The 12680-nt window shown below is 40.7% G+C and overlaps 1 protein-coding gene across 5 annotated transcripts in view; it reads right to left on the bottom strand.

Annotated features, from left to right (window-relative positions):
- Positions 1-12680, bottom strand: part of PTPRG (protein tyrosine phosphatase receptor type G) — a 718204-nt gene that overhangs the window by 209219 nt on the left and 496305 nt on the right. For all 5 annotated transcript variants that reach the window (XM_011280147.3, XM_045051777.1, XM_045051779.1 and 2 more), the window contains one exon: positions 11929-12024. In XM_011280147.3, the coding sequence (XP_011278449.3) occupies positions 11929-12024 (96 nt within the window). The remainder of the gene's footprint in view (positions 1-11928; positions 12025-12680) is intronic.

The following is a 12680-nucleotide window of genomic DNA, read 5'->3' as shown; positions in this document are numbered from 1 at the left end:
TACCTGGGCGGATTTAAAGCAGGGCCAATTTAAAGATTCTGCCATGTAAATCTTCATGCCTTGTCTTTAAATCCCAGTTGATTAAACCTTGGTTGGCCAGGGACCGGGGACCTCTCAGGTATGAAGTTTTTAGTTATTCCTACAGCCATTGACTAACGGACGGAGTAATGCGAACAGCTTCCCCATCCACTGAGATTAAAACGTCCAAGTGTCCTGAAATACTTACTAGCTAACCATGAAACAGGGTTTCTCAATCTCAGCACTGACACTTTGGGCCGGAGGCTCTTCTGCTGTGGGGGTTGTCCTGTGCACTAGAGGATGTTGGACATTGTTCCTGGTCTCTGTCCACTATATGCAGGTAGCACCGTCACCCCAGTGTGACCAGCAAGGGTTGCCAGACACAGCACAGGGCGAAATCCAGTAAGAGCACAGACCCTGGAGATGGACTGTTGTTGTCAAACACTGGCTCCAACATGTACTGGCCTGTGTAATCTTGAGAAATTTATATTGGAAAAAAAACAAAAACCTCCATGCCTCAAGCTTCTGCATCTGTAAAATGGACTCAATAATACCTTGAGGGGCCCCAGTAAAAATTAAATAAGATAATAGCTAGTATAAGTCACTTTATTTGGGCATTTTATGAGTTATGTCCACAATAAATGTTCACTTTTATTAGCATCATTTGCAGTCTACTTATAAGTGCCTTGTAATAGCTGACCTGGGGGAGGAGGGGAAAGCGCCGGGGGTCGGGGGGGGGGGGATGGGCAGCGTGCGGAGAAGTGCCACTCGCTTCTTGGGATGCAAAGTGCTTTAACTGTATCTCCCAAAGGGTCTAGCTAAAGCGTCCACTAGATCTCACTTCAGGGAGAGCAAGGCTAGGAAAAATAAGGACTGGATTGGAAGTCATGAAACTAGAATTCGCGCCTTGGCAGATCCCAAAGAGCTAGAGGATCCTGGTCAGCCTCGTAACTCCTCACAGCTGGGTCTCTCTACTGTGGACAGAGACACCTGTTTGGGGATCGCTATACAATTCCTCAGATTTTCTCTGAGACTATGACATGCAGATTCTGTGACTTCTATTAGAACAACTGGCCCAAAGAACGCAAATGTAAACTAAACGACAGCTTCTACACTCTTCATTTAGGGACGTACACAGGCAAAGTACTTGGTAACCATCCTTGAAGTGCAGTGATTTAATTAAAGAAGACTTGCACGTGGTCTTTTTCAAAGTCTCTTAATTATGTGATGCTTTGCCAATTATTAAATTGTCCTCCATAATGTCCACTAAGAGGAAATTTGAATTACAGGCCATTTGCAGACCAGAGATGTACTGAAAACACCTGAGAGGCTATAAATTCAACGTTGTACATCCACAAATCTACTCCGAAATTGCATCTGAACATTAAAAATGACTCTAGCCTTCACCGGACGGTAAGTCCTATGAAATCAATTAGCTGTTAAAATAGTTTAATTGGAACATATGTATTTTAATTTGTGTGTGTGTAGAAAAAAAGTCTTCCTAATCAACCCCAAACATTCGGAAATTACACTTCTAGGTAATGTAGTGAAAGAAGTGAACTTATAACTGGATAAAACCAAGGATGTGGAAAATGGGAGAAGGATGATACTCAAACAGCGGCAACTGGAAAGGAAGAAATTAAGAACCAAATTAGTATACTGCAATTATACTGAAAAGCATCTCAGAAGGAAGTTTTAACAATTCACCACTACGCGCTAACACCAACTCACGTGTTCTCCCACTAAAAAATCGTTACTGGGTATAACTACTAATTTCTTTTCTCTTGTTCTTCCCTCCCTCTTCTTTTTTCTCCCTGTCTCTGTTTCTCCCTCCTTCCTTCCTTTCTTCCTTGACTTCCTTCATTCCCTCTTTCCTCCCTCTCTCCCTTTTTTTTCTATGCAGTGGGGGCCCTGTTTCACATTCCCAACAGAACTGGTCAAAAGTGAAAACAAAAAAAAGCTTAGAGGTATCTCTAGGAATGATAGCAAATGTATTCTTCATTAAAAAAAAAAAGACTCCCAGGGGATGGTTACAAAAATAAAAAGATCTGGGGTGCCTGTGGGGCTCAGTCATTTGAGAGTCCTGAGTGTAGGACTCTTGGTTTCATCTCAGATCGTAGGATTGAGCCCTGAGCTGGACTCCATGCTAACAGCATGTAGCCTGCTTGGGATTCTGTCCGCCCCCACCCCCCTTCTCTGCTCCTCCCCCACTCACGCATATGCTCTCTCTTTCTCTCAAAAATAAATAAACTTTTTTTAAAACATAAGAAAAAAATTAGAACTATCTATAGCAAGGATAGCAAATGTATTCTTCATTTAAAAAAGAAAAAGATTCCTAGAGGATGGTTAAAAAAATAAAAAGATTGATTTACGTCACCATGCATAAAAGAGATGATTTATACTTTCACAGTGGTGTTTTGGTCTGCAAAAAGGTGGAAGAAAAAAAAGAAATGGAGGCACGCCTGGGTGGTTCAGTCAGTAACGCCACAGACTCTTGATTTCAGCTCAGGTCATGATCTCATGATTCGTGAGACACAGCCCTGCATGGGGTTCTGGGCTGACACCACAGAGCCTACTTGGGATTCTATTTCTCCCTCTCTCTCTCTATCACCCCCACCTGCTCGCGCAAGCACACGTTCTCTCTCTCTCAAAGTAAATAAATAATTTTTTTGTTTTAAAGGAGAAAGGACAGCCCAGTTCTAAAATTCACAAATAGGAACTTCATACTTGAAAATGACATATTTACTATGTTGAAAATGTGCACAAGATGGAATTGCATATTCTTTCCTTGATATCTCACATCCCTTACCTGATCCGTCTTCCCTACCCCAATGATAAAATGATGCCACCTTGGAAGAAAGGATTGAAAGGCAAACTCTTAAAAACCTACAGTTCCCCAGCTACTCTAAGGGCAGGCTAGAAATCTGAGGATACATTGACAATTTTCATAGAGAAAGACACAGAGAAGGTGCTTAATAAATATTGCAGAATGAACAAATGAGTTAGCAAATGAGGGCATGAATAAATAAATGAGAAAATATGACATTTTGTTCACTTAAGGAATCTGAAGGAGAAAGGAGGGACAGAGGAAGAAAAACACACACATGCAAAGAAGAGCAAGAACAAGAAACTCAAAGAAATGTGTACATAGGTGCCCTGACACACACACGCGTGCAGACACACACACGCGTGCGCACACACACACACACACACACACACACACACACTAACTCATCAACATCACAAAGAGACCGTAGGGAGGCTATAAATAAGAAACAATCAGAGGCAAGCCAGAAAGAAATATAGTAAAATAATCCACAAAAGCTTCTCCATCCACCTTCTACTGAGATGAAAGCATTCTGGTACGAGATCTTATAAAAAAAACATTCTCTCATACAGATACATCCCAATATTCTTGGCACTAAAACACTCCTTTGAGGTCACTGAATGCCACTTTAAAATTTGTAAAGCCATGTTGCCTTTTCACAACCACGGGCATAAATGGAGATACATCCCTCTGATAGTATGTTGGACCCAATGGAGCCCCAGGTGACCATTCTCAGAGGGTTTGGTAACCCTCAGTGAATTCACCCTCAGTGAATCAGGAGACTCATAGCCTTCATGTTCATGTCCTTGACCATCTCAAGAGATGGTCTTAAACCTCTATGTAACCACAGACCCTTTTAGGTGAAGCTTACACAACCACCTAGATATGCTCTTTCAAAAAACCCAAATGACTGATGTTGTGGTAGGACCCCGAGAGGTGTTGCATAACTTAGTCCTACTCGGTGTATATTTCTTGAACGGTAACTGAGGTCAAGACACTGGGGTGAGGGTGAGGCAAAGGTGGGTGGTGGGGTACAAACAGAACAGGACCAGGACATGGACCTCAGTCTCAAAGAGTTTACATTCTACTATTCTCAGGTCCTATGTCTCCTAGTGCCTGTTTCTGATACTCCTCAGCTCACAGGCTATGGGTTGTTCCTTTGCATTCAGGACTATAGAGCCCGTGTGTCTCCACCGCATCCGGTGAAGTATTTGCACAACCAACCCACAGTGCCAGTCATCTGCAAGAGATGCAGTGATAAGCAAGTGAAGACTCCCAGTCCTCAATGATCTCACAGTATAGACAGGAGAAAGTAAAGTAACAGTTTTAATGCAAGATGGAATGCTAAGAGAAACAGCGGGTTAACGGAAGGACAGACGTATCACATCTACCTGTGGTGGGGGAGGGAAGGCAAAATGCAGGGAAGTGGAGAAAAGGCCTTCCTTCCAGGCCCTAGACAGATGAGTCATCGAGAACTCCTCCTGCCTTCTCAAGGTCTATAAATAATCCCAGGTGCTGCCATTTCATTTAATTACTCAGCCTCTCCAGATGGAGAAATATAATTAAGCAGTCTGCACCACCGACATAAAGAATGGGTTAGCAACTTGTGAAACGTTTGAGTTTTGAAGTTTGCTTTCAACAATGAAGTAAGGGCAGAAACGAAGAAGGAGCAAACGACAGAACTGGAGACATCGGGGAAAACCAAATGACCGGGATTATATCCTGGGTAGAAATGGAAATAGAAACAGAAAAAGAAAATACTGGCCCAAGGGGGATGAACTTTCCCAGGAGGAGCAAAAATGAAACCTTAAATAAAGAAATCTCAACAAGGTTGTTGAAGATAGGTTGTCAAAAAGAACCATAAATAAATCAAGATGCAATTTATTTATTTCTTAAATGTACAAGGCATATGCCATTGACTGGACCTTTGGATACAGACATAATAAAAATTTTACATCTTTGTGTCTGATGCAAAGACTCAGAAGAGACTATAGGCCCTAAAAAGTCTAGCAAGGAGGCTGGTAAGAACATCACGTTAAGAGAGTTTCTACATGTAGACGCTCTTCTAAAAATCATGTGTTTGTAATTCCACAGTTCAAGGGAATCAGGAAATACAAATAAAATTTTAGGCATGCCAATAACAATGGCAACTAGGCAGTAAAACAAACGAGACGTTCCCCCAAATGGTAAATTCGACAATAATCATGTGCTTCCTGGAGAAAAACACAATCAAACGTGCAAACCTACAATAACCAAAACTACAAAAAGCTTGGGGATACCAACTTTGTATGGGCATCAGACGGAAAGCCATTGAGAAGGCTGCACAGACAGAAGCCACTTGGATTCTGACAGGAATGGAGGGAAGTGTTCAATGACAAACAGTGAAGAGACATATTGAAAGAAATACCAATTCCACCAGGGATGACAGAAGATTTCTTGGTCTTAAAAAATACAGGCCAAATTGGGGTAAAGTCATTCTGAGCACCTGGTACTCTCTACTCAATAAACTTAAGCTGGAGCCAATCAAAGTCTTTTGTGCCTTGCTTTCAAAGTAAAGCATCCTTCTACAAATTATCTAATCATTCCACTGATATTTCAACTTTCCTGTCAGCATAAGCTTTTCATATTTCTTTCTTTAAACAGAAAAGCTATGTAGATTGTTATCAGAAAAACAGAATATTTTATTTTGAAGGAGTATTTTAATGACATTTGGTATTTTATATTTTTACAGGAATTCGTATCAAGCTAACAGCAAAGAATAGTAGAGGGTCTACTTTAACAAACAGAAAACAATTATTTTAATTTCTGTACTGACATAAATTAGCTACACAAGCACTTATTCCCTTTAGTGGTTTATCAACACATATCTCCATCTCTTGCCAATTTCTTATTCTAATTAATTTATCTAAAAAAGCCTTTCAACAACCTACCGTCTTGCCGTGCCCCTAGATCTGCTAGAGGGCTGTTGATCCAAAGGTGTGTGTGAAGTAGAAAATAGATGTTCTCTCCTCTAGATACATTTCTCCCCAGTGGCGATGAAACGAATGTACCATCTAGAACATGTGGGCTCAAATGTACACAAGCGTATGTGGCTGCCATGATTCATCATTTCCCCTGCATGGAAGTGAACCTTCCTTCCCGCAGTGGTGTTCATGCAAAGCACTTGGGGGAGACATGGCTCACCGTCTTTCAGCATTGAGAGTGACCTTCAACTCTGTCTGTAATCAAAAGATGTCAGCCACCATTCAAGGTTACTGGGGTTCAGGATGGGGTCGTGATCTTAAGATCATGTTGACACGAAAGCATGAGGAGATTGACTGGAGATTGTGTTGCAATGGGAATGTATGCCCCCTCCAGAGCAGACAGCCAGCCACTACTCACATCTTGATTACTGCCACATCATCAGGACATTTTATGTAATATCTGCCATATTTAACTGAAGAACTATAAACACTCTGTAGGTTCAACAATCATGCCTGTGAGCTACAAGAGGCGCACCTGCAGGCAACCTCTAGTCTAAGCCAACCTAAGGTCCCTTGGTCAACCATGTGCCCACCAGGTCTGTGCTTGTTTCAGTGTTTTGGAAACATTATGAACTTCATAATATCCAATCACAGCAAAGGCCGTGGGAGAGCTGAAATTACTCAGAATAACAGGCACATAATAAGCAAGGAAAAAGAAACAAAGATAACAACAATTTGAATCCATAAGAAAATTATTCTAGCGTACGGAGTGAGCTAACATCAAGGCTATACCATCTACATGGAACTAGGAGCCTCGCCTAGACCTGCACTTGTCATTCACGTCATGTCACTCTGGACAATTAATCTGCGTGTTTATAAGCACTAAGTCAGCATATAGCCTCTTTACAAATGGAACAGTTTCTCCACTCACCTCTTTCTAGCCATTATCACATGCGACTGTGACAGTGAGGTCCTAGTGGGCAGGAGCTGATCGCATTTATTGTAGCCTAATGTAGCAACTAATGCCCTTCCTGGCACTGAATCTGTGCTGAACAGATGACAAATACTTTTTCAATAACAAAATGTGAGATCCCAGGCTTGAATTTGAAAATATATATCAAGATTTATCTGACTACTTGGGGGAAAAATACCAAACTCCCCGATTTAACATTCATTTTTTAAAAATTTCTTAATGTTTATTCATTTTTGAGAGAGGGAGGGAGAGGGAGAGAGAGAGAGAGACGGACAGAGAGAGGGAGAGAGAGAGAGAGAGAGAGAGAGAGATGGAGAGAGAGGGACAGAGAGAGAGGGAGACACAGAATCCGAAGCAGGCTCCTGACTCCAAGCTGTCAGCACAGAGCCCTATTTGGAACTTGAATCCACGACCCCTGAGATCATGATCTGAGCTGAAGTCAGACGTTTAACCAACTGACCCACCAAGGTGGCCCCCCAATTTAACATTCTTATAGAAAGATGCAAACTACAATGATCTCAAAGTATGGAATCTAATTAGACGGCCAAATTAAAGTGATAATAATACTCTCCTCCTCTCCGCTGCTCAACGTAGTGTTAGCTGCAATGTATAAATGCATCTGTGGCTTATAAGGAAAACAAAGGAAGCAGCTCAACACAGCTGGTCTCTAAATAAAATTTCTGTTCTATTTTATATTATCCATCCTGTATTTTGTGTACACAGGGCAGCAAGCCAAAATTTTGAAGAGGACTTATCAGAGAAAGTATACCTTTGTGCGTAAAGTAGTAGTCATGTCCTAGAAATAATTTAACAATTCAAACCCTAGATTTCACACTGAAGCATTTTGCTGGTTTGTATACCAATGTGCTTTGCCCGCCTAAGACTCTAATTGGTCTCACATTTCACAAGAGTTAACAGAGCTAGAAAAATAGAAAGCTATTGGGTAGCACATATGGTGAACTGGTTCTTTCAGAACTCATAAAAACATTTTTAAAATCTGTTTTCCTCCAAGGAAGGTGCCCTATAAAGTAGGACCTGGTTGGGCTGGGCATGAGTGGCCATGACAGAGAAGGAGGAGAGGGTAGATCTGACGGTGAGGCTATAGGAGTAGAGGTTCAACTACAAGAAAAACAGCATGCCAAGAGGACATTAACAGAAAACAAGGGATTAACCGTGGAAGTGGGTATTGCTTAAAAATGGCTCAAGTGACCTCAAGTATTGTGGAAGGCAAACCAATCATGGTTTAGATGCAAGTGACCTGCCCACAGGGCAGTGCCCCAAATAGACTTCTGTTCACGCAAAGACACATACACCATAGGTCTCCATCCCACAGATAAAGAATTGCATGGATATGGATACATGTTTTATTTGGCATTGATCAAATGTCTACCATGTGCCAGGACCCACGTTAGGGGCTTCATTTAATGACTACTTTAATCTTGATGGTGTAGAAGTTGCTATCTTCATTTCACAGATAAGAATACTGAGGTTGGGTGGGGGGTGGGGGGCGCCTGGGTGGCTCAGTCAGTTAAGCACCCAACTTCAGCTCAGGTCATGATCTCACAATCTGTGAGTCTGAGCCCCGCATCGGGCTCTGTGCTGACAGCTCAGAGCCTGAAGCCTACTTCAGATTCTGTGTCTCCCCCTCTCTCTACCCCTCCCCTGCTCATGCTCGGTGTCTCTCTGTCTCAAGAATAAATAAAAACAGAGAGAGGCCAACATAATGAAGAAGTAGGGGAATCTGAACTTCTGATATCTCTCAAACAAAGAAGGGCTAAAGCCAAAGGGCTTTGAACTCTAAGAGGCTGGGAGGAAAGGAGACTGAGTCACTACCAGGGATACACTGGGACAATCTGACAGGCCAGAGGGCTACTTGAAGGAAAAAATCAGAGCACACCTGGTGGAGGGTCCAAAACATCACTGCAAGTAGGGAAATAAAATAACCAAAGTCACAACAAGGGAGAGCAAGTAACACTTTCCAAAAAACACCTCCTGACGGGCCAGGCCCCGGAGAGTGTATCACCCTCCTTTAATATAGCAGTGATCGCAGGTGCAGAGCACACAACAAGCTTTTAAAACGCATAAGTGACAGAAAAGTAGCCAACATGATGAAACAGAAGGATTCTCCTCAAAAGAAATTACAAGAAGAAATGACAGCTAAAGAATTGATCAAAACAGATATAAGCAATATAATGGAACAAGAATTTAGAATAATAGTCATAAGATTAATCACTGGGCTTGAAAAAAGCATAAAGACAGCAGAGAATATGTTGCTGCAGAGATCAAGGAACTAAAAATTAGTCATGAGGAGATAAAAAATGCTATAAACGAGGTGCAAAATAAAATGGAGGTGGCCACAGCGCAGATTGAAGAGGCAGAGGGGAGAAAAGGTGAATCAGAAGATAAAATCATGGAAAAAGAGGATGCTGAGAAAAAGAGAGATAAAAAAAATCCTGGATCACGAGGGGAGAATTAGAGAACTAAATACTCCAATCAAATGGAACAATATCCACATCATAGGAATTCCAGAAGAAGAGAGAGAATGGAGCTGAAGGTGTACTTGAACAAATCATAGCTGAGAACTTCCCCAATCTGGGGAAGGAAACAGACATTGGAATCCAGGAGGCACAGAGAGCTCCCTTCAGACGTAACTTGAACCTATCTTCCACACGACATATCCTAGCAAAACTGGCAAAATACAAAGATAAAAAGAGAATTCTGAAAGCAGCTAGGGATAAACAGGCCCTAACATACAAAGGTAGACACATAAGGGTAGTCGCAGACCTATCTACTGAAACTGGGCAGGCCAGAAAGGAATGGCAGGAAATCTTCAACGTGATGAACAGAAAAAATATGCAGCCAAGAATCCTTTACCCAGCAAGCCTGTCATTCAGAATAGAAGGAGAGATTAAGGTTTCTCAAACAAAAACTGAAGGAATTCATCACCACTAAACCAGCCCTACAAGAGCTCCTAAGGGGGATTCTGTGAGGAAAATGTTGCAAGGACCACAAAGTACCAGAGACATCACTACAAGCATGAAACCTACAGATAACACAATGGCTCTAAACCCATATCTTTCAATAATAACACTGAATGTAAATGGACTAAATGCTCCCATCAAAAGACATAGGATATCAGAATGGATAAAAAAACAAGACCCATCTATTTGCTGTCTACAAGAGACCCATTTTAGACCTGAGGACATCTTCAGATTGAAGGTGAGGGGATGGAGAACTATCTATCATGCTACTGGAAGTCTAAAGAAATAAACAAAAACATATAAAAATGCAAGTAAAAAAAGAATACTGAAGTTGGAAAGTTTAAATAACTCTATCACCAGTATGCACCTGTTAAGTAGAAGAGAAGGGACTCAAAAGCAAATAGTTTTTTTTTATTATTTTTTTCCCTAAATGTTTATTTATTTTGAGAGCAGGGGAGGGAAGGGACAGAGAGAGAGGGAGAGAATCCCAAGCAGACTCAGTGCTATCAGCACAGAGCTCAATGTGGGGCTTGAACTCATGAACCATGAGATCATGACCTGAGCTGAAATCAAGAGCTGGATGCTTAACCAACTAAGCCACCGAGGCGCCCCAAAAGCAAAGAGTTTTGACTCCAGTGAGTGAGCTCTTAAAACACTATGCTCACCTGTGGTTTATGAAAGTAATCATAGAAAAGAGATGTGTGGAAGAACGAGAGATACCAAGCAAATACGTAAACAGACAACTTCCAAAATATTTGACCATGAGCCACAGTAAGAAGTATGTTTAATAGCATTACCAAGTACATACCCACTATGCCTCTCTGTGTGGAAACAACTAAAAAAAAGGTTCTACCAAAAAAAAAAGTTCTACAGAAATATTTACCCTTACTATGTGTCATACACTCTGATATTTTCTGATTTATTTTTTTTTCTTTCTATTCTGTTTCATTATTTTAAAACTGCTGGCAGGATTTGCTGAAATTATTTCATGGCCCATTGCTAGGTCAGAACCCACAGTTTGAAAAACAGTGCCATAACCAACCCTAATGACCACCACGCTCACTGTTTCTGAGGTTGAAGCAGAATATTAAGTTTTTCAATTTCTCACATATAATCTCCCATTTGAGGCTTTTACCCAAGAAAGGAAAGGGAGAGAGGGTGGTTAAGAGGGAGAGACAGCAGTGGACAAAACTGTCCATCATGGGTCACAAGCTAAAAAGAGTAGTGAAATTAACATATTCCAAACAAGACTGGCTCTTTCTCAAAGACAAAGAAGCTTGCCCCTTTAAGGCAGGGGTTAAAGACCCATGGTGGAAAAGGTTCTGATGTCTCCCACATCCCTTTGAGTTGTCAGAAAGACATTGTCCAACAATGGCTCACTGATGGAAGAAACACTGGTATGTGGTCTTCAGGCAAATTTTAAGACGGAAGGACAAGTCACATACCTACTACTCAGGTTACTTTCCACACAAAAAAGTGCCAGATCTCCTCTCAGCTACTTTTTTAAGACACTTGATGGTTAACTCTACTTTAATTTGATGTGACTTATTAAAAAGCCTGGATGGCCTTATCTATGGAAGGATGCAAACTGTGGCTTCTAGCTGTAGAAGCAGCACATGAATTAGGAACGCTCAATACAAACAACAAAAAAAGAAAGCATGCGGGTTCATGACTGTACTAATTTGGAAATGGTCTCAGGGAAAACTTTAGTTACCATGGGGATTTGGGGGAGGGAAAGAGAAGGGGTCTCTTCAGAGAAGTGACTGATGCTATTTATTAATCTACTTGTAAGTAATGTCAAGTTAAAAGTTGCTCCAAAGAAAATCACCTTTTTTTTTTTTAACATCAGTCTCTTAACATGCTGAAGGAACCTGTTCAAAACGCTTCAGCAGTGAAGTAACTTAGATGATAAATGTGTTCTTCAATCTGTGCACCAGTCAAGTAGCAATAAAATCAGAATAATTCATGCAAAAATTTTCATTATGTTTCTAAACATACTTATTTACATTTTAAATCACACATTAGACAATATGAAATATCTTTCATTTAGACAGGTGCAAACGAGAAAACAGATGCATTCATTAAACATAGAACAATTCGGCGAATTAAAAAAAAAAATACTCAGAGAACTCTCTGGTTCAAGTACTTGAATCACCGTTAGCTTACTTGAAAAAATATGGCCATGGCTCCGATTATTCTGTTTTCGGAAATTGCGGTTTGAAAGCTGTCAAAGTCATCTGGATTATAAAAGAAAATCTGCATCTGTAAAAGAACAATTGAAATATGTGTTAGGAAAAATTTCAAACCTACACGAAAGTAGACAGAATAGCACAAGGTACCCAGATTCCTCACTTCTTAAGACTTTGCCAAATGTGTCCATCTATCTGTATCTTCTCTTTGCTAAAGTGTCTGAGAGCAAACCCCACGCGTCAGATCATTTTACCCCTACATACCATACAAGCACACATCTTCTCACATAGCTATAGTGTCTTCATGCTACCCAACGCAAATAACACTGACACCTTCTGATTGCCGGATATTCATGTCATGGTGAAAGTTCCCTATCAGGAAGCAAAATTTTAACGAATTGAAACATCCTGAAGTAGTAAAAAAAAAAAAAAAAAAAAAAAGTACGCCTGTGAGATTCATTCCATGTACACATTAAAATTACAAATGCTTAAATGGGCACATCTTTATAAGCAATACTCTTTCAGACGAATCTGAAGGGGTCTCTCAGTGGCTTTGATAAATAGCCCAAATGGAACATTTCAGCGAATCCACAAGAAACATAATGATGGTGATAATAATGCGTTACATTTTTACAGCTTGCAAAATTGTACCATACATTATTTCACTTAGGTCATTTGATAACCTCTATGAAGACAGGGCAGAAATGACTACCCTCAGTTACAGATGAA

This window comes from Felis catus, chromosome A2, assembly GCF_018350175.1.
Source record: "Felis catus isolate Fca126 chromosome A2, F.catus_Fca126_mat1.0, whole genome shotgun sequence".
Lineage (NCBI taxonomy): Eukaryota > Metazoa > Chordata > Mammalia > Carnivora > Felidae > Felis > Felis catus.
Note: the sequence above shows the minus strand (reverse complement) of the source record. Positions and strands in the feature narration are given on the sequence as shown.